Source organism: Electrophorus electricus, chromosome 8 (genome assembly GCF_041902795.1).
Source record: "Electrophorus electricus isolate QZ-2024a chromosome 8, ASM4190279v1, whole genome shotgun sequence".
Classification (NCBI taxonomy): Eukaryota; Metazoa; Chordata; class Actinopteri; order Gymnotiformes; family Gymnotidae; genus Electrophorus; species Electrophorus electricus.
This window is the reverse complement of record NC_137504.1, coordinates 30345706-30372563: the sequence shown is the minus strand read 5'-3', so window position 1 is coordinate 30372563 and position 26858 is coordinate 30345706. Positions and strand designations below refer to the sequence as shown.

The window sequence follows — 26858 nt, the reverse complement described above, 5'->3', positions numbered from 1 at the left end:
CTGGTTAAGACTGTGTGTGTGATGTACATATTTCTCAAAAGGGCCTATACAGCAGCTCTTCATTCATTCAGAAAGAAAAAACGCTCTAGAAGACGTGAGAAAAGACTGTCGCGTTCGTTGAACATTTGTACCATCTCTGATGGCCCCTCGATCATGAGCAATGACTGTTCTCTCTCTCCTCTCCCGGCCCTGATAGTTTTCTAAAATGGTTCCACCAAAGCTCATTACTTTAATGAACTTTTTAATTATTTTGCCCATTTGAGAGATATGACATCCATTAGCTGGCTGTGATTACCTACATTTACTAAATCTAGCCTGCTATTAGTGCTGGGGGCCAGTTTCTGCTCCTGTAGACTCAGTCTCTCCACATTTTAACACAACCAATTTCACCATTTTGCTCCAGTTTTCATATTCTGTCCCTTCCCCTCATGTTTTGATTAGAGTTAAATGTATCCAATCGCTTTGATTGACTGTGTGTGTGTGTGTGTGTGTGTGTGTGTGTGTGTGTCCAGTTCGAGGAGGACCGCATCTATCGCCACCTGGAGCCTGCCCTAGCCTTCCAGCTGGAGCTGAACCGCATGCGGAACTTTGCGCTGACAGCCATTCCGTGCGCCAACCACAAGATGCACCTGTACCTTGGGGCTGCCCGTGTGGAGGTGGGCACAGAGGTTACTGACTACCGCTTCTTCGTGCGTGCCATTATCCGCCACTCGGACCTCGTCACCAAGGTGAGTGCGACGGAAGTGTGCGTGCGTGCGTGTCTTTGTAATTGCTTTAATTGCCATATGTACTGCTGTTCTTCTCAAGTACAATAACAAATATATTCACCAGTACATTAATGGGAAGTCATCACAAATTGTTTACTTGATGTATGTTAGGAGTTCTGTAGAACTATTATGTAGACGACTGTGCTGTGTTGTGCAGGAGGCTTCGTTCGAGTACCTGCACAATGAGGCAGAGCGCCTCCTGCTGGAGGCCATGGATGAGCTGGAGGTGGCCTTCAACAACACCACGGTGCGCACAGACTGCAACCACATCTTCCTCAACTTCGTTCCCACCGTCATCATGGATCCCTCGAAGGTCAGACACACACACACACACACACACACACACACACACACACACACACACACACACAAACGCAAACAAACCTACCCTCTTTTCATAATTCAGTTTTTGCAGCACCTAGGGCAATGGCGAGTAGCTATTATATTTTCAAGAGGGTCTGTTTTGTTCAAGTAAATTACATAGTATTTAAAGTGTGAATCACAAAATGGTTGCACACCTAAACTGTATTTTTGTGTGCGCGAGTTCTGTATTTCTTATTTATGTGTCTCTGCATCTGCCTGTGTGTGTGCATACGTGTATGTATGTGTGTGCGCGTCAGATCGAGGAGTCCGTGCGCTCCATGGTGATGCGCTACGGCAGCCGTCTATGGAAGCTGCGCGTGCTGCAGGCAGAGCTGAAGATCAACATCCGCCTGACCCCCACGGGCAAGCAGATCCCCATTCGCCTCTTCCTCACCAATGAGAGCGGCTACTACCTGGACATCAGCCTGTACAAGGAGGTCACCGACTCCCGCACGGGACAGGTGGGGCCCAAAGACCGCCAGGTGGGGGCTCGTGCATCTCTCATGCCATTCCTCTACACACACACACACACACACACCTCCAGCATCCAGTAGAGACTCTGGAATAAACCCAGTTCCTCCAAAAGTACATGGACACCACACAATCCCGCCTGTATAAACATGCTGGACGTCCCGTTCCAAAACCATGCATGTTGCTATGGAGTTAAGTCTCTGTGGGTGTCACTGGAAAGCCTACTGCCAGTGTTTCTCTGTGGAGACTGCGTGGCTATGTGCCTAATTTTATACAACTGTTGGCAGTGGGTGTAGCTGAAACACCTGAACTCAGTAATTAGGAGGGGTGTCCAAATACTTTTGGCCATATCACGATGGACATGTGGCAGCAAGCGACTGCCCAGTGCTGGTACCATTTTAGTTTGACACATTCAATGATGTGAGGATGTAGTGCAGAATTGCCTGGTGTAGTAGGGGTTGCTGAGTTACTGTCCCTCGGTCCGATGTCAGAGTGGGCATCTTCATGTTTCTTTTTCTGCAGGAGTTTCATCATCCTGTTGAGATGTCATTCCATGAGTCTCATCTTGGTTAGACTGTACCTTGTTGTACCTTGTTAAACTAAATAAAATCTACTGATGTGTCAACTTCTACCTCATCCAGAAAAGATGAGTTTCTTTGACCCTGTATCTGCCCAATGCATACATGACGGACTAATCGCATCCCGGAAGCCCCTCGGTGCCGCAGCGCTGAAGCCCCTCGCTACTGTTGAGAGGGCAGGGACTAAAAACGGAGGAACCGTGCCTTCATGCCTTCCGTTGGTGCCGCTTCTTCAAGACTCCGCCCTGTTTGTTCCAGATCATGTTCCAGGCCTACGGCGACAAGCAGGGCCCTCTGCACGGTATGCTGATCAACACGCCCTACGTCACCAAAGACCTGCTGCAGTCCAAGCGCTTCCAGGCCCAGAGCCTGGGTACCACCTACGTCTACGACTTCCCTGAGATGTTCCGCCAGGTACGCCAGCCTCAGAAAACCTTGCAGCAAGGAGGCCACTGTCCTCGCTGCCCATTTTTGTCCGAGACTCGCATTTCTCATGTATTTTTAAATGAGAGTTTTTGGGGTTTTTGTGTGTTTTTCTGCTGTTGAGTGGTGGTGTTCACGACCCACTTCCTTTGCTTGTGCAGGCCCTGAAGAAACTGTGGCAATCCATGGACTCGTATGCCCACCTACCTAAGTGTCCTCTGCCCTCCGAGCTGCTCACGTTCACGGAGCTGGTGTTGGATCCACAGGGCCAGTTGGTGCAGATGAATCGCCTGCCTGGGGGCAATGAGGTTGTGATGGCTTTAGAGTCATGTTTGTTAGAGTCGGAGATTCAACCTAGAATTTGTGTATTCTAGTATCTTAGAATCATTCAGTACTGGCTCAGAACAATTTTCTAATAAATGACTGAGAATACCAATAGTGCTAATTTGAAAAAAAGTCAATGTTCTTTGATTTAATGTACTGACTGGCACTCCTATGTGGTTTGGCTCCAAAGAGATCATTTAGTCATGTGATATTTGCATTGCAGATCGGCATGGTGGCATGGCGCATGACGCTCCGCACGCCTGAGTACCCCGCGGGGCGTGAGATCATCGTCATTAGCAATGACATCACACACAAGATCGGCTCGTTCGGGCCGCAAGAGGACGTGCTCTTCCAGCAGGCTTCGGAGATGGCACGCGAGAGCGGCATCCCACGCGTCTACATCGCCGCCAACAGTGGCGCCCGCATCGGCCTGGCCGAGGAGATCCGGCACATGTTCCACGTAGCCTGGCAGGACCCAGCCGACCTGTACAAGGTGGGCATGTGGGGCACCGAGTGTCCGATTGGAACTCCGCTCCTTACGCTAACGGAACCACGGATCACAAATGCCAAATGCAAACAGGAAAAGGTTCAGCTAGCTAACTGTGAATAAAAGCTACAGGAGAACTTTAACACAAGCCTTTCAGCTTAATACGATACTAGCTAGTCTGCAGTCCGCTGTTATGTGTGTTCTTCACCTCATTACTGGATGAATTCACTGTTCTACCTTGTAACTTTTGATTTATTTATTTTGTTAGGAGTACACCATGGTTCGCTCATGGGTTGTGATTTGCTTTTTGTCTCCCAGGGATTTAAGTACCTCTACCTCACACCTCAGGACTACAAAAAGGTATCAGCATTGAACTCTGTGCATTGTGAGCACGTGGAGGATGAGGGAGAGTCTAGGTGAGGTTCTGTGCTGTAGAACTGCCACTTCTAGTTCCATGTATTATTTTATGAAGACCATATTAGGTGTAATAAGCTTTGGTAACTTGGCGTAGTGCATAGTACATGTTTATAAAGAGTTATTTATTTGTGAAAAAACTACTTGTTTATAAATGATACTAAGAATCGGCGTGTGTGTGTTCATGTGTAGGTATAAGATCACAGATATCATTGGGAAGGAGGAAGGTTTAGGGGTGGAGAATCTGAGGGGCTCTGGGATGATTGCTGGAGAATCCTCACTGGCTTATGAAAATATCATCACCATGAATCTGGTAAAATGACACACACACACACAGAGTTAGGTCAGCGAAAGTTGTGCTGTGTCGATACAGCACTGGCACGTCACGTTTTTGCCTCGGGATGTCCGCTTTCTAAAATTCAACAGTAAATCGTCATAATCCTTTTTGAATTTCAACCGGCCATCGGTAGCCTTAGCTTCACATCCAACACTCAGTGCTGCTTACTGTGCCATCAAGTCTTTGGCATACTTGAGTTGAGTGGGATTAGCCATTAATGCAACACGTATGGAGCTTGTGTTCGCTCATCACGGCGCTCCCCGCTGCCACACAGGTGACGTGCCGAGCTATCGGCATCGGCGCTTACCTGGTGCGCCTTGGCCAGCGGACCATCCAGGTGGAAAACTCCCACATCATCCTGACGGGAGCTGGAGCCCTCAACAAGGTCAGTGCGAGTACCCACCCCTGGTCTTGGCCCAAGCCGTTTCCAGCTAAGTAGCGGTCTCGGAGCTTCCGTGGTGTGAAGCAGCGGAAAGCACATCACAGGCTGGGAGGGACGAGGTCCGAGTCGCGTAACCGCCGATGGATTTGAAACTGCAAAACAGGTCTATACGTCGAAGCTTTCTAACCACCACTGCGATGCACTGGAGAGTAAGGGAGACAGCTGAAACGTATTAGAAAATGTATGCTAATTGGTTATGGTCTAGGATCTACTGCATAGCAATTGACATGGCAAAATCATTTTCCCATTTACTCTTCTCCCAAATGGCCTCATAACTGTTTGCTCTGAAAGAGCGCATGCATGCATAAATTTCCCCGCTGTTCAGTTGATAAGGACAGTTTAATTTGCTCCTGTTTTAATTGTGTCAGTAAATTCAGTGGGAGTGCAGCATGGTGACAGCGTTGAGCTTTTCCCCTCCTTTCTTTTGCCTCAGACTCTCTCATCTATGTCCCAGATAGATTGCTATTTAATTTATGCAATTAGTGTGTCTGCATTTTGACACGAACATCCAGGATTATTCCAAGCCGGACAGGAAACTTATTCAATCAAATCGGACAGGAAGCTTTATTTCCCCCCACCCTCCCCACATTGTTGTTTTGGTTTTTTTTGGTTGGACGGCGGCTGGTGTTCGTTTGGGTTTGCGTGCCTAATTTCTTTCGTGTGGAGACATTTTGTGCTTGCATATTTTGGGCCACCATAAGAGACCAACACGGGCAGTTTGGCAGGTCGGACGTTCAGGGTCCATCGGCCAACGGCAGCTCCAGAAAGCAGCTGGTTACGATGAAAGCTGCGTATGGCGCACCAGGGCACATATTTTGTGTTTTTGCTTCGTATCATTCGTGTCCCAGTGATCAGCGCAAGCCCCCCACCCCACTCCCGCCGTGAGTCCTGCAGGTCCAGTTAATAGAAGGAGAATGTGGCATCGCTATTTGCATAGAAATAGCTTGATGCCTGCGGCTGGGGAAAAGGACACCCATGTCATTCGTCTGAAATCTCTCGCACGCGCCGTCTTGCTGTCCCTGTTGTGCGTGCGTGCGTGCGGTTTCCCCCTACCCCCGCATCGGGGTTAAAATCCTAATATTGCAGCAATTGTTCCGCTCTGTCACAGCCCATTTTTGCTCTCTTATCCTGCTCTGTGCCCGGTGCGTACAAGGCAAGAGCCTTTTCTATTTAATGCAGGTGATGTTGGAGCTTTCTCCCTCTCTGCTGGTAATACACTGTGCCCGGTGCTTACACACCCATAACAAATGTAAAAGATATTTTGCATAATTTATCTCGTATCTACTGGGTTCCTTCACCGCACTAAAACCTATGCGGTCCTTACTTGTTTAATGTACCAGTTGAAATCACTGACATGTGTTCAGGCATATTTCACCTTTACTTTGATATTGGATTATGTTTTCAATTGTGGACTTAGCTTCGCTGAGAAGCTTATCTGGGATCCATTAATGGAGTCTGCCATGTCATGGCTAGCGCCTGGGATCCTGTGGGTTAAGTCTCTTCGAATAGTTTGTTGATCTGTGATCGGTTTTCTTAGATTTTTCATCACAATGTATGCAGTTGTGTCAAAAATAGGTAGCTGAACCTGGATCAGCTCTCTTGATTGCTTGTGCAGCCGAGCTATTCAGAAACCACACGGCAAATATTTCGCTTCAGTTCATTTGTCGGCATACATGTGCACAAGTGGATATTCAACCTAAAGGCACTGGTGGCTAATTCAAAGTGTGTAGTCCAGCATGAATCCTGGATATGCAGAGAAGATCGTAATGCCAAGTGCTCAGTCCAGCATAACACTGAACAAACGGAGACAATTCCTAATCCAGTCCATTGTGAACAGTGCTGAGATGATCACTAATCCCACTTGTCCAGCATAAACCCTGGACAGGCAGAGACAATATACTTCAATATGCAGCACGCCACCTCCTACATGCGTCCAGATAGTGTATCCCAGATAAACAGTGAGCCTGCGAAAACCGCAGCACTGCAGCAGAGGCGCCTGCTAATGAGGTGGATCCTGCAGCACCAGAGCGCTGTAATTTGAGTGCACTGGCCTTGCGCTGGCCCTACACGCACGCACGCACACACACATGCACACAAACATTTAAAGGTAGCCATGCCAACTTAATGTAGTGAATTGGTTATCTACATTATGGGCTAAAAGACAGCAATCAGAGAGAAGTTTTAATGTTCTCCTCACCAGTCTGTGACACACACACACACACACACACACACACACACACACACAGACGCATGCTTACTGAGCCTTGGACAGGCTCTCCCCAGACTCCAACAGCTAACTGAAGGTATTGATCCACAGGCAGGCAACACTGAGACTGACAGCTGTGACACAGCTTCAGCATCTCTCTCTCCCTCACTCACACACACACACACACACACACACAAACATAAACGCAAACACACTCACCTCTGTGTTGAAAGGCAACATGTACATAAAACAGCTACTCTTCATTCTCAGACATGAAGACTGGAGAGAGAACACACTATTAAGCACAACACAAATGTTAGACATTTCAGCCTGCTCGTCTCCCCCTCCCTGCGTGTTCACACAGTGCAGTGATGACTATGGCCTGTACACTCGATTAGGCTGCAAATTGAATATCGCTCACGTTAGTATTTGGTCATGAATATTTCCAAATCGGACTTGAGGTGTTTTCAATTCATTTAGCTCATCAGAGTAGACTTGCTTGTGCTCTAATTTGCACCTTTTTGTTGATCTGTGAACGTTTCCACGAGGGGCAGTGATAGTTCAGTGGTTAAGGTACTTGTAATTGGAAGGTTGCTGGTTCAAGTCCCACCACTGCCAAGCTGCCACTGTTGGGCCCCTGAACAAGACCCTTAACCCTCAATTGCGCAAGTTGTACTCACATGTGTACTCGCACATAATTGTAAGTCGCTTTGGATAAAAGCGTCAGCTAAATGGTGTAAATGTAAAAATGTTTCCAGAAATCCCAGTGCAACAGTCTTCTGTTTAACCCAATCATAAGATGCACTTTCTAGGCCCTCTGCTGGTCAGCGAGCTACAGGAAGTGCCCCCGCTGTAGGGCGGAGATGGGCGTACCGTGACCTGCCGTCTGTCCTGACCTCTCGTGCTCCGTTGCAGGTGCTCGGCCGCGAGGTCTACACCTCCAACAACCAGCTGGGGGGAGTGCAGATCATGCACAACAACGGCGTCACTCACACCACGGTGTGTGACGACTTCGAGGGTGTGTACACCCTGCTCCAGTGGCTCTCCTACATGCCCAAGGTAAACACTTCCCCACGCCCCACATGCCCTCCATGGTTCTCACGCGTGATGCTCCACTGAGTGAGACATGCATCTAAGCTTCATGCATCAAGAGATTGGAACTGCATCAGGGGATTGCTGTATGGTAGCAGGTTTAGCCGGTGTTGTAATGTAGACCGTGGTCTGATGGAACGCCTCTTATGAGCTGTTCCCCGATGAACTGTTCCCCAATGAGCTGTTCCCTTTCAGAGCTCATCCAGCCCCGTGCCACTGCTGGCGGCCAAGGACCCCATCGACCGGCCAGTGGAGTTTGTGCCAACCAAAGCGCCCTACGACCCCCGGTGGATGCTGGCAGGACGGCCCAGCCAGAGTGAGCGCATACACACCTACTCACCGGCACTCTTTACAGACGGACTGTACCAGTTTTCTTCAGCTGCTCTGAAAGCATTTGTGCTTTGGTTTGAAGTGGGACCAAAGCAGTGACACTCCTTGGGGTGGGTCAGGGTGGGCGGAGTAGGAGCAGAATGGGGGGTGGGGTTGTGGCACAGTTGAGGAGTCAGTAGATCACTGCAGCCTCAATGTAAGCCGTCCACGCTGAGCTAAGGGTTCACGGAGATAAGCCAGCGATGGATGGGCCATGTTCCGCGAGACAGGCCAGATTCCACATCTCTGTAATTACATTGGGGTGGAGGGGGTTGGCGGTTCTGGGGGGGGGGGGCTTCGCCTCAGAATTGAGCTCAGCGGTGCAGCGTAATGGAGCAGTAACCGCGCGTACCAGCATGAGCTCATTTACTCGATGGCAACGGTGATGGAAGATGCCGTCACGGACACGATTTCTGACGACAGAGCTGTCCTGTTCATAGCATAACTAGCTTTTGTAAATGTTTGTGTGAATGGTAGTTACATGCCACCGGCAAAGCGGGTCACTAATGAAATGAGGCTAGGAAAGGCTGAGGGTTATCCAGGGTGCAGGGCTCGGCTGCAGTCAGCCTGTGTCTGCGTGCAACAGGAATGCCAGGAAAGTGGATTACAGTTTACACTCGACTGTACAGGGGATGTCTGCTTACTGGGCACAGCTTAAAAGCAGGGCCACCTAATGGAGAGGCCAGAGGGTTATCTTGTTTTTTGCAAGTTTGTTTGTTTGTTAAATTATTAAAAATGTTAAATTTAAAAATCTAATAACTAACTGATATTTTAACTAAATGAATGAGAAATTAAAATGCTCTCTCTCTCTCTCTCTCTCTCTCTCTCTCTCTCTCTCTCTCTCTCTCTCTCTCTCTCTCTCTCTCTCTCTCTCTCTCTCTCTCTCTCTCTCTCTCTCTCTCTCTCTCTCTCTCTCTCTCTCTCTCTCTCTCTCTCTCTGACTGCATCTTTCTAGCTCAGCTCCAACCTCCATAACTCCTTTGTAACACGGCCTCTATCTTTTCACCTCCAGACCCCAAGGGGGCGTGGGTGAGCGGCTTCTTCGACCACGGCTCCTTCATGGAGATAATGCAGCCATGGGCACAGAGTGTGGTAGTGGGCAGAGCCAGGTGAGCCCACAACACTTTCCACATACAGCCAAGGGGGGTGTGTGTGTGGGTGTGTTAATGCTTTTATATCATAATTCACATGTACCTTTTTACACATCGTTGCCTTGGTAACATATCGTTTACCTACAGGGTTGTACCGTTATGGTACTCCCACGTTTTGGGGCTCTGCCCTAATTCTGCCGTCGCGTACTGTGGAGCTTCTTGGCAGATGCCGTCTGGTTGTAGGCTTTGCAGCTTAGTGAGGTTTGATTTCTGTGCAATGTGCGCACTTCTGCCAGGACTAGAGTCCATGCGATGTGTACAGGGACCTGTGTGTATGCTATTTGGCACCAGTTATTATACTGTTACACACTATTAACATTGTTTTTCTCTCTCTCTCTCTCTCTCTCTCCGTTTTTCCTGCTTGCCTTTCAGGTTGGGTGGGATCCCGACCGGAGTGGTTGCTGTGGAGACCAGAACTGTGGAGCTGTCCATCCCAGCAGACCCAGCCAATCTGGACTCGGAGGCCAAGGTGATATATCCACCCCCCACCCCCACACTGCCCGCGAAAGCCCTACCTCAGCATGTGCATGCTGCTCGGTTCTGCTGACCTGTGGAGCTGGGAGGGTCGGATGCTCTCTCCACGTAGTGAGCTGGAAAACCTACTCAGACCGTGTGTTCATTCACACACTTCATTCTCTTGCTTTCCTTGTGTCAGTGCCGTTTATATTTTAGTAGCATTTCTCCAGGAATCGTGATCACACTGTTTACTGCGGCCTTTTGATTGGGTGGCAAGTTTAAGAAAAAAGTTTAACACCTTTTACTCAACTATTATAACCCTCTGACTCAACTAAAATAACCCAGGGTGCTTATGCTGTGATTGGATGCTGGGCTTTAGCCACGCCTCTTGCTGGACTATAATAACCCAGGGTGCTTATGCTGTGATTGGATGCTGGGCTTTAGCCACGCCTCTTGCTGGACTATAATAACCCAGGGTGCTTATGCTGTGATTGGATGCTGGGCTTTAGCCACGCCTCTTGCTGGACTATAATAACCCAAGGTGCTTATTCTGTCCTTTTTAGTCTTTTTATTCCTGTTCTTTTTGTCTGCTTTGTCTGTCTGCTTTACGTCTGTGCTGTTAATTATTTAGACATCACAATAAATCCCCTTGCCTTACAATCTCACTTCTATCTCTGCAAGCATCTCTCTCTCTCACCCTCACACTCGCACAAAAACCGATGGCCCGTGTGTCTTTATCGCTTGTCCTCTATAGAGCATCCAGCAAGCCGGGCAGGTGTGGTTCCCTGATTCTGCGTTTAAGACTGCCCAGGCCATTAAGGACCTGAACCGGGAGGGCCTTCCACTCATGGTGTTCGCCAACTGGAGAGGTTTCTCTGGAGGCATGAAGGGTCAGTGACGATCAAAATAAAATAAAAAAAACAAATCATCATTAATCATGCAATTGCACAAATTCTCACCCAAAGCCTCCACAAACCATTTCCGTCTAAAGAAAGAGAAAGTAAGAATCCCCAGGCTGGCTTGACTTGCATAAAGGCTCGGTCACCCCTCCAGTGCGTCCACACAGCCATGCCACCGTCCTCCTAATCCCCCACCCCACCGCTCGTCTGGCCCGCAGACATGTATGACCAGGTGCTGAAGTTCGGCGCCTATATCGTGGACGGGCTGAGGGAGTACCAGCAGCCCGTGCTCGTCTACGTCCCGCCACAGGCCGAGCTGCGCGGGGGTTCATGGGTAGTGATTGACCCCACCATCAACCCACGCCACATGGAGATGTATGCAGACAAGGAAAGCAGGTAAGAACTGTGTGTGTGTGTGTGTGTGTGTGTGTGTGAAAGGTGTGAACTACATCAAAATTCATCTGTCCATTTTTGTCTGAATGCATAATAAATGCGAAAAAGCCATGGTTTTAATATTTTGCTGGCTTTTTACTAGTAACATGTGAATTTCTTTGTCTTGTTTGATACCTGCGGTGTGTGCAGGGGTGGAGTGCTGGAGCCAGAGGGCACAGTGGAGATCAAGTTCCGCAAGAAGGACCTGGTGAAGACCATGAGACGCGTGGACCCTGTGTACATGGGCCTGGCTGAAAGACTGGGTGAGTCAGGAGAGACACCTGTGCATGTGCGACGGACACATGGTGTATTGTTGCAAATCGACCTTTTCCGATTGGCTTACACTAGTCATGGCTGAGTCAGAGACCGGACATGAGTGCAGTAAATCCAAGCGTGACGAAGGCCCGATGGTTAGGAGAGCTCCCACAGCACGGCAAACGAAGGCCGTTCCGGGCAGAGTTATTACAGCTTCCTCTTAGCCAATCTCCTGTCTCCTCCCACTTAAGCACAAACACACACTCTCGTCCTGCCTTCAACGACCACGGGTGGTTATCGGTGGTTGTCCGTGCGTGCGATGCCTCTTCACCGAAGCTCCTCGGGATTGGCTCCAAGCCCAGCTGTCCCTCGAGACACATGTCAATCAGGTTCTCACCGGGTCCATATCATCTCATCTCCGCTCTGCTCGGTGCTTTTGTTTTCGCTCATCCCCGCACTCGCTCACCCGTCAGCTCTGTGAAAAACCAGAGCAACCCCATTGACCTGCAGGCCGCTGGAATGATCAGCCCCGACACGGATCGATCCCGTGGCTTGCTCCAGAGCCAAGAGCCCAGAAGACACGAGAGGATGCTTGCCTGGTGGTGTGGCGCCGTCATCTCAGTCCACAGCGCCTCTTAATGCTTGGAGTGCAATTCTCACACTGACGGCATGTCAGTCACAACACTGCAGCAGCAGCTACTGCGAATATTAGATTGTTGATATCGGGATTGCGTGTGCGTGCGCGTGCGTGTGTGCGTGCGTATCCAGGCACCCCTGAGCTAAGCCCAACAGAGCGTAAGGAGCTGGAGACCAAACTGAAGGAGAGGGAGGAGTTCCTGATCCCCATCTACCATCAGGTGGCGGTGCAGTTTGCCGACCTCCACGACACACCAGGACGCATGCAGGAGAAGGGAGTCATCACCGTAAGCCTCCATGTCGACCATGTTCCACTACATTCTATCGTTATGTTGACACAGCTTGTCATATCTGGTTAACCCAAACAATGTCTAATCATTTCTAATGTCACTAAATGCATGACTAAATCTAGAATGATCACGCACAGGCAGACCTGACGGGCGGACGAAACTTCCTGTCCCGTAGGCTAGCCTCCCATGTCTCTGACTCCACGTGTGTCGTTCGCAGGACGTGCTGGAGTGGCGCACGTCACGGCAGTTCTTCTACTGGCGCCTACGGCGCCTCCTGCTGGAGGACACGGTGAAGCGCAAGATTCAGGAGGCCAACGGTGAGCTGACGGACGGCCAGGTGCAGGCCATGCTGCGCCGCTGGTTCGTGGAAGCCGAGGGAGCCGTGAAGGTGCGCGCAAAAACCCCGAGTGCCAGTGGCGATTCAGTTGTGCGTGTGCGATGCTAACTGAACATGCTTTGAGTACGGGGAAAGCTTCTGTTCTTTGGGCTTCGTCTGATGTCTACTCTCCGCGCTGGCACAGAACTAAATGCCCTTAAAAAAGACTATGCATTTTATCAAGAAGCATCACCCTGCGCGAAATAATGGCAGCATAAAAAGTGCTCTCGTCTGGGTTTCACGTACGTTAGTGAAGCTGATGGAGAGGAAATTGTTATCTCCCTTCTCTGCGTCCTCCTAAGCTCGCTTCATTGAACCGACCGGAGTACGTGTCCTGCACGGGGCTCTAATAGGCCGCCGTAAAGGGCGGCGTCGTGTCCGGCCAGGCCCCCGGACAGGGACGCGCCGGGGGACGCGGCGAGAGGTCCTGGCACGCTGCCAGACGCCAGAGGGCGGGCCGGAGCAGGCGAGCCGCCGATCACGACCGGCCATCTTAAGCCACCATTAATCTCCTCCCTGCCACGCACAGATAGCGAAGCAACATGCTGTTTCTTAATTAAAAGCAAACGGATTAAAAATGATTAATAAAGGCCGTTAAATGTTCCCGCGGACTACGAGGGCCACCCCTCCCCCCTCCCCACGGGGGACCATTAAAGGACTGACAAATCTTCCCAGGTCCAGCTTTGTTTCAGATCTGCTCGGATTCTATCTATGGAGTGTTAATCAAGGGGGCGTTTGTTTGTTTATTTAATTTATTTATTTATGGTCTTTTGTTTTGTTTTTTTTATTGAGATTAGAATAGATTTTTCAAGCACTCTCCAAAAGGGAAAGAGGTTTGTTTAGTTTGGAATAATCGTGCGTTTTAAGGAGCTCCAGCTAATGCATTTTCTTGACCTGGTGGTTTTCTTAACCGCTCCCCTCTCAGGCTTATTTATGGGACAGTAATGAGGACCTGGTAGAGTGGTTGGAGAAACAGCTGATGGATGAGGAAGGTGCCAGGTCTGTCATTGATGAGAACATTAAGTACATCCGCCGGGACCACATTCTGAAGCAGATCCGCAGGTACCATGCCCCGCTAAGGCCTGCGCCCCCGTGTGTACTTCACCATTGCCTTTCTAAATCACACTTCAATTCACTACTGTTTTCATCTTTTTATTTATTTAGCTTTATTGGGTTTTGTTTAATGTGTGTCAGGTTGTCCCTGTTCTGGTCCATGTTGTTTTTCCTTTTCCTATCCCTGCCGCTTTTCCTTTTACAACACCCCATTGGGATCCAGCTCCAGTGCTGGACACTTGGTGATGCTGGACACACACTGCTTGAACCGGCCTGGATCAGCAAAGGCGTTTAGCAGACAAGGGTGTGATGGGCAGTACAAACCTCGGTCCTGCTTGTGGTAATGTAATCGTGCAGTGAGCTATAGTAATGTGGAAGTCTCTTTTTCTCTCTCTCTTTCCATCCCTCCACCCAATGAAGTCTGGTGCAGGCCAACCCCGAGGTCGCCATGGACTCCATCGTGCACATGACGCAGCACATCACGCCCACGCAGCGAGCCGAGGTGGTGCGCATCCTCTCCACCATGGACGCGCCCGCCTCCTCCTAGACGCCCCCTCTCTAACAGAACGGCCGGCGGAAACCTGGGCCAGAGGAGCCAACGTGGCGGCCCACGGCCAGGGGACTTGACTGTTGGCAGTGATTCTGATCTGAACAGCTGCATATAACACCTCTGTGGAACCTTTCTCTCAGTGGTGAGACTTTAAGATGTAAACTACTGTGCACATTTGGGGGGGAAGGGGTAGACTTGAGTATAAATTATGTGATGGGCTTTGCACTTATTAATCTAGGTAAGTGCAATTTCAGAAAGGAAAATAGATGAGACCAATATGAATTTTGTATGCAACTGTCATTTGCTGACAGAGAAAAGGAGTCGTTACAGGACACAGCGTGACAGCCGAGTTTCATGTTCCCGTTATAGACACACAGACAGAAGGAAAAAAAGCCCGTCAGAGGTGAACTGATTGGTTGGCTTGTTTCCTGTTTCACGTTGCTATTGGCCGCAGGACGCCGTGCACACTTCTGAAGCTAGCCCTTAAAGCATGACCCCCGCAGAAGAACGCACTGCCGTCTTTTGTGCTGAGCCGAGTACAGCTGGGAAGCTTGCTATGGAAAGAAAACTGATCCAGGATCAAGGCAAAAAATGTTGCTGCAGATCAGAAAAAAGTTTCCAGCTTACAGTTACTAAGCATGTTGTAACGACACGCACACACTGTATGCCATTTACAGCCAACATGATCATTACCTATCCTTGTAATAATAGTGTACCTTCCTGCCCCCTGCAGTGGCTTTTAATACCATTTAACAAAAAAATTTAACACCCATTTTTTTTCACTTTTGGTAGCACTACCACAAACCATTTTTTCCCCTCCTTTTCTATGTTGAAGCTGATGTTACACGCACAATAAGATGTTCATTTATTACTATTATTTTTTGTAACAGATAATGTGTCTCCCTAATTTATTAATAGTAATTACGGCTAAAAGACGACGTTCCAGTTTATGCTAATGTGCTTATAATTGACAAGTGTGCTATGACCTTCAAGTTTAGGACCAAATCTTGGGTCATTATTTTTATGAAGCTGACTATAACAAATGGAGAGGGGGAAAAAAACAGAAAAGGAAAAAAACATTTGTAGGAAAGAGGGCTTATGGGGTGGGGGTGGGGGGTCTGGTCCAGACCACGGCACTGAGTGGGAGTGCGAAGGAGTAGAGCAGCACAGGGAGACCTCTCTGGCTGGCCTGCCCGACTGTGTGAAAGGTCACCTGCTCTGATCCATGATCAGCGGCAAGCCCTCAGGACCCATCTTTTCCATTGCCAGACACTACAGCGAACAGGCTACTGGTTACGTCGGCGTAAAAAGAGGAGAATGTGCTTATGTGGGTAATGCAACTGAATAAAAGCAGTATGTTCAACCTCATCCGAGTTGTTTGCTTTTTTTTTTTTTTTTTTTGGTTTTGGTAGTTGCTGGTGGATTGATAGTGTGGTCCACTCACACCCTATAACTGACAGATGAGGGAGAAAATTGTCAAATAATACTTGGAGTAGCCAATTTTAAAAAATGGCCGTCATGCCTCTACACAAAAAGGACAATCCGTTCTTTAGTTTAAGCCACACTGGTGTAGAGGGGTCACGTCCCTCTTGTTCTGCACCTGCGTGTCACTGATTTGGACCTGCTGATGAACCCAGATACCAAATTGAATTCCCCCCCTCCTCCAATAATTGCTGCCAAATAAGTATTCTAGTAATTTTGGTGGAGTCATTGGAGCCACGGGTTTCCCACAGTGCTGCAGCATCATCTAAGGAGGCCTCACCGCACGTGTGGAGAAGGGAACAGAACAGCTCTGCTCTGGCTGGTTCATCAGGTTCCAGTTTCCCATAAAGATTTAAGCGCTCCCACAGTGGCCGATAAAATGGTACTTTAATACAGACACATTCAAAAGTGGCGTTCTGTCTAGTAATAAAGTGCATATGGATTATTGGATTTAACTTTAACATACAAAACAATTTTGGATTCCTAATATTCCTAAAATCAGAATCCAAACCACTGCACACACGTCTTTACAGAAAGTGGCGTTCTGGTCCTGGCTGTTGCAGTATGTCAGCATACTTCATCTGTTGATTATGGGATCGGTAAGGACGCTCGTCCGTCTGTTGATTATTTGGGATCGGCAAGGACGCTCGTCCGTCTGTTGATTATTTGGGATCGGCAAGGACGCTCGTCCGTCTGTTGACGTGGGATCGGCAAGGACGCTCGTCCGTCTGTTGACGTGGGATCGGCAAGGACGCTCGTCCGTCTGTTGACGTGGGATCGGCAAGGACGCTCGTCCGTCTGTTGACGTGGGATCGGCAAGGACGCTCGTCCGTCTGTTGACGTGGGATCCTTTAGTGGAGCAGCTGGGATCCAAATAGAGAGCGGTACAGCTCTGACCTGAACACAGTTCAGAGAAGAGAGATGACTACAAGCTGAGGTTAACTATTACATGACAACAGCGTTCTACAGTATAGTGTACGTTCTCACTGACCACCAAGGCAGTACTTCGGTGCAAGAGATGGTAATACAAGCATTCTATTGAGGAGTATGCATAAAAACACAGAAATCTAGTTTTAACAGTGTCATTAAGTAGATTGTGTGCTGGCCCAACACACAAGACTCCTATTAAAATCTCTGATTCAGGTCCTCACTGATGAATATAGTAAAACCATTAAAGTGAACTACAGGTATTCAAACACATCTATGTCAAATAAACTTCACCCAAGTCTCCTTTCAGGTGACGATCAATATTACAATCTCAGTATGTAGCAGATTCATCACAATACAATATCTTGATCGTGCAGTCCTAGAATAAACCCAGTAATAAAACGGCACGGGGCATTTTATCACAGGGGCAGGAGAGTGAGGGTATTCAACAATTTTACAAGAAGAAGGGAAACTTGAAGATTTGAATACTAAATGCCTCCCACCTTTTGATCCGATTTGCCAACCAGATTTAAGGAAAGCAGGGCTTTGTTGGGATATCACCTCTTTCAATCATAATCTGGCCCAACTTCATTTCAATTCAAGCTGTATTGAATAAGACTGACCAAAGCTCAAAAGGCTAATCTCAACATGCCACACCTTCATATCTCTCTCTCTCTCTCTCACACACATTTTAAAACGGGGGGCAACAGAATGTCACCTCTTATTGTAGGTTTGAACCATGTTGTATGGTATGTTTGTCACACTGTAAAGGACGGTAACATTCTGTTACATCTCTGACAGTCGTCTGCAGCTCACTGCATTCTGAATGTGTTCAAAACAAAGCCATCAGATGACAGAGGCCTTGCATCATGTGATCGTGGTGTGGCAAAACCATGCGTCGGTTCTTAAATGTGTCTGGACTTTCTGGTTACAAAATCCTTTGATTCTTAAATACAGGAAGCTATGGCCACAGAATTCTTTTCAAACTGCACGCTGTTCTCAGTCCCCCCCAGCAAAGACCAACATGCTGCTTCCTCTTGAGTCTCTGTCTCACACACACACACACACACACACACACAGATGGGATGCAACATCCCGAGGGTCTTGGGGCAGGCTATCAGACAGTGGCGAGGGGGGAACGTTTAATCCTCAATCCCTGTTTGAAATGCGCCAGCAAGTGGCAAGGATTACAGCACCCTCTGATTATCATATAATGCATACATTCTTATTCCAGCAGGGCACAGCAAACAGAGAGAGAGAGTGTCTCATACAGAGAGAGGGAGAGAGAGAGAGCACGCTATGATCAAAAAGTCAAAAAGGAAAGAAGAAACGGATTAGCCCCATGACTCCCTTCACCTCAACACCCAGCCAAAGCCTCCCCTACTCCAACAATCACCTCTCTCCATCAGTACTAAACGCACGGTCATCATCTCAAGTCCCTATGGAATACCTATAGCGTGCGTGTGTGTAAACCTCCCCTCCCCGCCAACATTAACATTCATGGGCCCAGCAGTGCGTGTCGGGGGCTACACAGCCACCGTTCAGATATGGGGGGTGTGTGAGCAAGGTGTCGTGAAGGGAGAGAGGCAGAAAAGACGTGTGTGTGTGAGTGAGAGAGAGTGTGAGTAAAAGGTCACCCAGAATCCCACTCCTGCAAAGGTCAGTGGTCAGCTAGCTGATGCAATTGCCATACATCATTATTATTACTGTAGTTCACTGATAGCTATGTAAATGAAATAGAGAGAGAGAGCGAGTGCAGGAGAGTGAGTGAATGCAGAAGGTCAGCCTGCGCGTTGCTGTTTTTCAAACGGCAAAACCCTCCCCCACACACACACGTACACACCATTAAGCAGCTATCCACCCATCTGCATCAAAGGCAAACCGGTATGAGAAGGTGTCTTCCCTCCCATATCTGGGAACTAGAACCAGGTTCTCCACTGGGACGGATGTATGGCAGAAAGCACAACCCTCGCCAAAGCCTGCCTTGGCTGCAGAACCTCTTTCCTTCGTTGGAACAGAGAGGAGAGCCTCTTCAGAAACTCTCTGGCCTCTTCTGATCACTCAGCTCGCGCCGCTGCCTTCTCAGTCGCTCCTTACCCACCTCCCGCCCCCCCACGCCGTACCGGCGGAGCTGCGTGGCCCCAGAGAACGGCCTTTGCTACGATTAGAGCTGCACCTGGAGAGAGACGGGCAAAGTGGGAAAGCAAGAGAGAGAGAGAGAGAGAGAGGTCTAGACTGAAGAAGCAACTCCATGTTTTTGGTCTTAAACCGTGGGTGGAGGGGTTGCGTTCATGCCCCTGCAGACAGAACGGGCCGAGTCCGTTCACCGTTCTCCGCCGAGATGCCAACCAACCCCAGCGGCCTCGCTGACGTGTCCCGAGGAGCCGATTTTTCCGCCTCAGCCATGTTTCCATGGAGAACCATTCAGGAGCAATAGACAGCAGGCTCGGCCAGAGTTCCTCCTGCGGTTCCTGCATCCCGATGCCAGTGAGACCGTCATGAGAACTCGGCTATAGTGCTGCTCTGAGCTCTGCTAAGAGCAACACGGTGGGCTTTGGGAGCTCTACTGGATATCAGGAGTCTCCTCCTACATGGTACAACTGGTCTGCTCAGCTCTGGGACAGGCCCACTGTGACAACACCAGTAGCCATTCCATATGGACCCACTCGGGGCAGAAAGACGACAACGAAAGGAGTGCGGCTAAAACAAAGGACGCGCACACACAGGAACGTATTCATATCAAAGGCGCTCGGGGTCGGGGTTCTTGTCGTGCGTGTCAGGCCGCAGAAGCGAAAAATGAGGGCTGAGTTCTGGAGAGATTCAGCAGCTTGGTTGTTTGTTTCATTTTTATTGTTTCCTCTTCGTCCGTCACGGCGGAGTGACGGCAACAAAACCACAAAAGTGAAAAGCCAAAAAAAAAAAAAGGACTTCAATTACTTTCTTTGTGGTCTGCAAAATCAAATTAAAACCCAAATCTCAAAACTGCGAGAGAGTGAGCGAGTGACTGTGTGTGTGTTAGTTAATGAATGCATATCTACAGAGAGGGAGAGGGTGTTTGATTTGCCTCCGCTCTGTTTGAGAGGGGATTAGGGTTAGCTGACAGGCAGGCGCTAAAGAAAGACAGAGAGAGACAGAGCACCATTAATTAAACACACACGCACGCACGCACGCACGCACATGCGTACACATGCACCTCCACATGCGCACACATACCTCCACCTACAAACACATCCTCACAAACACACACACACACTCCCTCACACCCCTCGACCTCTCCGGGGAGATCCCTCTATACACCCACCCACCGCACAGCAGTGCTGTGCTAGACGCGTGGCCCAGAATGCCCGCGTGCTGCCTGCCCCCCCACCCCACGCCCGCATGTTGCCTGCTCCACCCACCACGCCCTGCCTGCTCCACCCTCCACAACCACCCAGTGAGCCGACAGCTGCACCACTCACCGAGCCTCATCGCCCATGCTGCTGTGGTCCATGGGAGCCATGAAATTCACCAACTTACTGTGAATGTGGAACCTGCCGGAAACACACACACACACACACACACACACACACACACACACAGCGTTAAACCTTGGCAGACCTGAAAACCAAAACAAGCCAGATTAAATGGCGTTAGAAATTCGAACATGCCGTGGGAAGAGACAGAAACTAGCGGCTGAAGTACAAGACAGTCCAGCGTTCCATCGTGAGGATGGGCGTTACTACGGCACCGGAGACCAGCCCAGAGCAGCGCGGCCGCATCAGACACGCCGCGGTTTGTTTGTTACTGGGCAGAACCGTGGGATCAGACGCAGCTGCAGCACGACCTGCACTCAACTCTCTCTGTGCAGGCAGCTAAACGGATTCGAGTGAAGACTGGAACGGGTGATGTTTTATTGGCACTCTGAATGATTATTGCATTCAGTGTCAAAGGGTCATTCACAATCATTAGACAAAGTATCCTGCACACATTTGAATAAATGAGTGAGTGAAAGAGTAAATGAGTAAGTGAGGGAAGAACGGAGTGGCGTACCTGACTTTTCGGCCTTTGCTGGCTTTGGTGTCAACCTTCTTTTTTATCTTACTGCGAAGCTTCTGGATAGCCAGCCACTGTCTATGGAGAGAGAGAGAGTGTATGTAAGTGGTGATACAGCAACCACAGAGTGCGCGCACACACACACACACACACACACACACACCTGCCCATGGCTACTTGGTCATTGGGGTCTGCCGCACTCGTCTTGCGTTCGATTAGTTCCCGGAGGAGCTGCGGGGAGAAAACGAGTGGAGAAGAGAGGATGGAGGCATGTTTAGTTTCTGTACACGGGCACGCTAGCTTTTCATCTGGCCGCACGGGGAGCAGAGGTGCTGCTTGGATCTCCCGCCCCTGGGCTGGCCCTGCCGTAGCCTGCACCCTCTGCCCCCACCAGGTTTACATGATTTTTACAACAAAAAAAGGTCATATACGCTTTTTTTTTTTGTTGTTGTTGTTGCAAGGACAAAAAGTGCAAAAGAAAGTTTATAAATACTTAGACACCCCCCACGCCTGGGATGTCACTGTTCATCGTGATGTCGTAGGCATCATATGCCAGTTATGGAGACATCTCTACTGTAAACCTTAATCAAGATACACAGGAAAACAAAACGTCTAGGACTTAATAGCAGCCAAGGGCCATCTAGGCTTCTCCTCCTACCTGGTGGTAGAAGTCGTCATCATCGAAGATCTCCTCATCCAGATCTTTGAGGTGCACATTAGCTTTGAGGGCCAAGTCTGCTGCCTATATGAGACAAAAGGCACAACATGAACGACAGATATACACATTTAACTGATCTAGTACACATATTGTGTGTTAATGTAGATAACAATATTAGGAGGTAATATGCCAATCATGCTGACTGGTCCCTACAATTAATATATCATCATCTCATTTGCATAAGTCCAATCAGTTTCATTTATTATGAATGCATTTGGCATTTTAAGGATCCTTTAAGGGACTCATTGCTACTGAGGCAGAGAATGCCCCCACAACAAAAAGCCACGATGACATTATCTCCATCGCCGAAAGAGCGCCGGGGCCGTGACACGCCGACACGCTGAAGAAGACTGCGTGATTAGTGAAGGTCAGCTGGCGTGGGAGCGTGCATGCACTTATCCGCCAGGGGATGTGGACGCCGGTGAGCCAGGCTGACTTTGAAGAGGAACTCCACCTGAAGCCCAGATCTGAGGAAATGTGGGACCGCTAGGCTGTGGGTGTGAGCAGTGTGTGAGCGCCTGCGTTTTCCAGGCGGGGTCTTGCCTCAGGGTCTGTGGGGGCGCTGAGGACAGCCTGTGCTTTTCCCAGAACTCTGTAGTCAGAGCGGCGTGTCTGCGTGCGCCTCAGTAAACGCTCCTTATCCGCCAGCACCTGCTGTACTTGCGTCAGGATATTCCTGTCAAACGCCCCAAAGCCCTGTGTGTGTGTGTGTGTGTGTGTGTGTGTGTGTGTGTGTGTGTGTGTGGAGAGAAACACGGGGGAAGAAAAAAAGAACAGAAGGGTATGAAAAAACACACACCTCGGTATACTTCAGTTGTTACCAAGCAGATGAGAGACAGCAGGGCATGTGGAATGATAGGTGCGGGGCTGCCGTTACCTTGGCTTTTCCTGTGGTGAGCCGCGTCTTGTCGTACCATTTCTGCAGGGTGTCATCGCAGTACGGCTGGAAGGCTGCAAAGCGCTTGGCCATGAAGTCCGGATATTCCGCCACGTCCAGCTTCCGTTTGGGGGGTCCGCTCGGAGCCGCGGCCGTGTCTTGACCGTCGTCATCCTCGATCGGTTCGTCACTGCTATTAACCTCCTCGTCATCTTTGGCCTTTCTGCATGAGGAACGTTTTTCGAATGATGTACTGAACTATGCTTAGCAGCTGCACAGAACTCCTGTTATACGTGCTGAGATTAATCAATAGTTAACAGCACCTTTTATCAGGCAGAAATATTTATGGGGTTATAAACACTTTTATTTAGGAAAACAGCAGAACTCAATTACTGCCTGTGTTCTACCATCAAGAAAAACCTACAGCGAGCTGAGGTGGGTGGGGCCAGCATGGTGGGGGTGGGGTACCTGTGGCCTGGCCAGTTCTTGCCCTGCGCGATGCCTCTGGTGTCGGGGCTCTGATACAGCAGCAGGTCCTGGAGCTCCAGCAGGGAGCGCTGCAGCGCCTTCAGGGCCTTGTGACCTGAAGGAGATGGGGATGGACAAGAGGCTAAAGACGTTCGCCTGCACACTCGCAGCCGAGATCACGTACGGAGGGGTCTGGGGTTGGGGTGGGGGGTGGTAAAGAAATATTCGAGCCTATCTAGCAAGCCTCCCTCTGTGGCCATGAAGTGACAATTCATCCCCCTCAGCCACGCCTCGAAGATCTGCACAAACAAACCTGCCACACAGGCTTTCGCTTGTCCATATGCCAGTGGTTATTAATTCACATCTTAAATCCAGAGGAAAAAAAGAAAAAAAAATCCTGTAATCCATTATTATGGAGGGAGAGAGAAAGAGGGGGAGAAGGGGGGGGGGGGGGGGGGCTCGCACAGATCCCATCATCTTCAGCGCTAATCAAAAGTACACGGAGCCCGGCAAAAGCCGCCGCCCTCTCTCCCATAGCGATGTGCTGCTCACAATTCAGGAGGACGGCCCCGCATCAATCATTCGCCAGCGCGAAGAGTCAGGCAATAAATATGCAAATGAGAAGCAGGCGCTTTCGGAAAGCAGGGCGCTGTGCTAAGAAAGGAGGCATACAAATGTATTAATTGCCCATAGCCAAAAGAATCCTGTGAGTGAGGCCTCTGATCGTAAAGGTAACAGGGGGGCTTTTGGGGCTCCTGAAACCCACCGGTCCCGGACTGAGAGTACCGCAAGATGACAGTGAGCAATCGCATCTGGAGACCCTGCGGCGGTTTCCTCTCCATTACTCCGGAGAGCTGGATTCAAAAACAAGGCAAAAATTACTGTGCTGACATTGCAGACACCAAAAAATGTTTATGCAATTTATACAGGTGAAACACATGCCACTGAGCGTCTCGTTACAGTGGCGCCTGTCAAGGGCTGGGATATATTAGGCAGCAAGTGGACAGTCAGTTCTTGAAGTTGATGATTTGAAAGCAGGAAAAACGGCATGCCTAAGATCTGAGTGACTCTGACAAGGGCCATGATGGCTAGACGAGTGGTTCACAGCATCTCTAGACCGTCAGGGGTTGTGCATGCAGTGGTTAGTACCTACCAAAATCGCCCCGAGGAAGGACAACGGATAGACAAGCAACAGGGTCACGGGTGCCCAAGGCTCAACGATACCCATGTGAAATGAAGGCTAATCCATCTGGCCTGATCCCACAGAAGAGCTACTGTAGCACAGACTGCTAAAATGCTTTGATAGAAGATGCCAGAACACAGCGCATGGGATCTTGCTGTGTACGGGGCTGTGTAGCCACAGACTGGTCAGAAGGCCCATGCTAACTCCTGTCCGCTGCCAAATTGCTTACAATGGCTACGGGAGCAGCAGAACTGGATCATGCATCAAGGATAGCACATGGACTAGTTTGATCTATCACATTTTCTTTCACATCATGAGGACAAACTGCTCAGGAATGGTTTGATGAACATAAAGAGTTCACAGTGTTTACTAAAAAACAATTATCAGGAGGACGGGTACCATGTGTTGCAAGTCTGGTAATAATAAATAGGTCCAATAATACTTTACCACAAAAGGGAAGTAGTCAAGAAGGGAGCAAATCTGATTGGCTGTGAGTGCCACACATGAAAGAAAAAAGGCAGTAAATTCCACCTCAACATCTGACATGACCATTTGATTTGCTAAGGGAAAAATATACCATCATCATCATCTCCGTGGATCACAGTCACGCTTTCCCAAAATTCACTGTCCAGATATTGTCACCTGGGGACCACAGCTAATCACTGGGTACCTAACTCTGTTTTGAAAATATATTTTATACACTACACAGCTTATAGCCAAGATACTGGCTACTACTGACATCTTTTTCCATATTAGTCCAACTTGCAGTACTGTAAGCAATCAAAGAGAAAGCAAATCTAACAAGAAAATGGCCTAAAGTTTCACGCTTTCATAAGCTGAAACATCCATTCCACTCACTGTTCTGTAATGCTCCGGCATACTCTGGCCCACCCTTGCTCTTGAACTCTGGGAAGGTGTCTGGCTGTGGAAGCTGATTGGCCATCAGAAGGGCTTTCTGCATTTTGATTCGTCCTTCAAGTAACAGGTCCCAAAGAGCTGTAAAGGGATGAGCAAGAACACATTAAAAAAACACTAGCCTCCTGACAGACAGCGATATAGTTGTTAAAAAGACAGGACAAAAACAAAGTGTAATTTTTGCTAACAGGGAGCAGAATACATTTATTTAATTGTTTAAAGCACAATAAGTTGCTTTAGACACATACCAAGCTGATTTCTCACTGCTTCCCCCTTTTTCACCTCTTCATCCACTTTCTCCTTTGAAAATGTCATCAAAGCTCCAGAGTCGTCTTCATCCACCTCACCCTCAGTGCCATTTTCCTCTTCTGAGCCTTCTTCACTGTCTCCTTCTTCATCCGTGTCACCGTTCTCCTCATCCTCACTCTCTCCCAGGTCATCCATGCCTTCAGTGAGTTTGTGGAAGTCCGTTACTTTAGGGAGGATCATGTCACTTGCTTTCATTTTGGAGACTGAGTGAGATATTTGTGAAATGTCATCGCTGTTAAGGTCTTCCTCCTCTTCCCCACTATTATCATCACCTTCATCTTCTTCCTCATCTCCCACTTCTTTATTCACATCTCCATTATTACTATCTTCTTCCTCATCACCCTCATCATCTTCCTCAGCTGTAACATCAGTCAAGCAATCATTTCAGAAAAAAAAAGAATAAAATCAATCAGGAATCAATTTTCCAAATATTAGGAGACATGATCATCAGTGTTTTACATACAGGAAGCGTCCATTTCTTTCCGTAGATCTCTGCGCGACGTCCGCTGGCCACGATAGCGCGTGTCCGTGTCCTCCAGTAAAGCTGTGGTGCGCTTCCGCAGACCAGCGCACGGCAGGTCCTCTTCTTCATCGTCTTCGTCAAAACGGTCTATGACTCTAGCTTTGGTCTCTACAAAGGCAGAAGCGGTACGGCATCAGTGCATTACATGCCACAACCATAACGAATCAGTCACCGTGAAGAAACAAAGCCTATATACACAGTTAGCAGTTTCGATGTCTAACCGGTTACTCCAGAAATCATCGCACAGCGATTGTGTTTTCAAGCGAGCAGGAATAAGTTCGACTTTTAACTTATGATACTTAACGCTAGCCACAGCTAGGTATTAAAGCTGTTAGCGAGATGGTGTAACTAATCCTTGTGGTATAAAACAGAAATAGATCATTACACATAAAAGCGAACATAGCTACAGACCTTGAAATGTGTTACATGCTGACAAACAATCTTTAGATATCTAGCCATGCCTCTTAAACATCGCTGAAGTTATCGACTAATGTTGGCTTCGTGTTCCCAGGGTGAAGGCATGCCGGCTATGCAGTTTATATCTAAATAGTATGCTTCGTTTAGCCACAACACAACTGCCATTAAAGTGGCAGACAATGATACCTTCATCTTGGTCGTCCTCAGGATCTACGAAATTTGGCAAGGGATTCAACAAATCGGAAAGCTGCTGCGATATCGAAGCAGACATGTTTCTCCCCACGCTGTCCGAGCGCTCTCGCTACGTCATCTACGTGCGACCTGGCGCTCAGACACGCGGAATGTTGCACGATGTAGGCGATGAGTTTAACTGGGAACTAGATGTAGGAGATGAGTTTAACTGGGTAGTAGATGTAGGAGATGAGTTTAACTGGGCAGTAGATGTAGGAGATGAGTTTAACTGGGTAGTAGATGTAGGAGATGAGTTTAACTGGGCAGTAGATGTAGGAGATGAGTTTAACTGGGTAGTAGATGTAGGAGATGAGTTTAACTGGGCAGTAGATGTAAGAGATGGGCTTAACTGGGCAGTAGATGTAGGAGATGGGGCTTAACTGGGCAGTAGATGTAGGAGATGAG

The 26858-nt window shown here is 48.8% G+C and overlaps 2 protein-coding genes across 14 annotated transcripts in view; one reads left to right on the top strand and one right to left on the bottom strand.

The window, feature by feature from the left end:
* The window catches only part of acaca (acetyl-CoA carboxylase alpha), a 35736-nt gene extending 19997 nt beyond the window's left edge, over window positions 1-15739 (top strand). For 6 of the 13 annotated variants that reach the window (XM_081720154.1, XM_081720153.1, XM_081720150.1 and 3 more), the window contains 20 exons: window positions 513-728; window positions 925-1080; window positions 1388-1612; window positions 2417-2593; window positions 2764-2910; window positions 3150-3419; window positions 3732-3829; window positions 4020-4140; window positions 4439-4549; window positions 7728-7871; window positions 8100-8220; window positions 9286-9382; window positions 9797-9893; window positions 10635-10770; window positions 10998-11175; window positions 11362-11474; window positions 12235-12389; window positions 12610-12780; window positions 13694-13830; window positions 14242-15739. In XM_081720154.1, coding sequence (XP_081576280.1) covers window positions 513-728; window positions 925-1080; window positions 1388-1612; window positions 2417-2593; window positions 2764-2910; window positions 3150-3419; window positions 3732-3829; window positions 4020-4140; window positions 4439-4549; window positions 7728-7871; window positions 8100-8220; window positions 9286-9382; window positions 9797-9893; window positions 10635-10770; window positions 10998-11175; window positions 11362-11474; window positions 12235-12389; window positions 12610-12780; window positions 13694-13830; window positions 14242-14368 — 2997 coding nt within the window. In that variant the 3' untranslated portion in view covers window positions 14369-15739. The remainder of the gene's footprint in view (window positions 1-512; window positions 729-924; window positions 1081-1387; window positions 1613-2416; window positions 2594-2763; window positions 2911-3149; window positions 3420-3731; window positions 3830-4019; window positions 4141-4438; window positions 4550-7727; window positions 7872-8099; window positions 8221-9285; window positions 9383-9796; window positions 9894-10634; window positions 10771-10997; window positions 11176-11361; window positions 11475-12234; window positions 12390-12609; window positions 12781-13693; window positions 13831-14241) is intronic. The other 7 variants (XM_035527702.2, XM_035527703.2, XM_081720152.1 and 4 more) reach the window with 3 other exon arrangements.
* A 482-nt stretch (window positions 15740-16221) lies between these two features.
* Window positions 16222-26527, bottom strand: aatf (apoptosis antagonizing transcription factor). The gene is made up of 12 exons (XM_027023763.3): window positions 26409-26527; window positions 25746-25913; window positions 25222-25641; window positions 24917-25054; window positions 22876-22990; window positions 22408-22630; window positions 22074-22226; window positions 21471-21554; window positions 20976-21043; window positions 20810-20890; window positions 20239-20310; window positions 16222-16750 (listed from the first exon to the last, which is right to left on the bottom strand). The coding sequence occupies exons 1-12, from the start codon at window positions 26491-26493 to the stop codon at window positions 16705-16707; spliced, it is 1653 nt and encodes a 550-aa protein (XP_026879564.2). The 5' UTR covers window positions 26494-26527; the 3' UTR covers window positions 16222-16704.
* Between the last annotated feature and the right edge of the window lie 331 nt (window positions 26528-26858).

What these genes read in the sequence shown, in the direction of transcription:
- aatf (XM_027023763.3), bottom strand. Translation starts at nt 26,493, where the DNA reads ATGTCTGCTTCGATATCGCAGCAGCTTTCCGATTTGTTGAATCCCTTG. An exon ending in TCACCACAGGAAAAGCCAAG is followed by an intron (nt 22,227 to 22,407) that starts GTAACGGCAGCC and finishes ACACACACACAG; the next exon opens with GGCTTTGGGGCGTTTGACAG. An exon ending in AGCAAAGGCCGAAAAGTCAG is followed by an intron (nt 20,311 to 20,809) that starts GTACGCCACTCC and finishes TGTTTCCGGCAG; the next exon opens with GTTCCACATTCACAGTAAGT.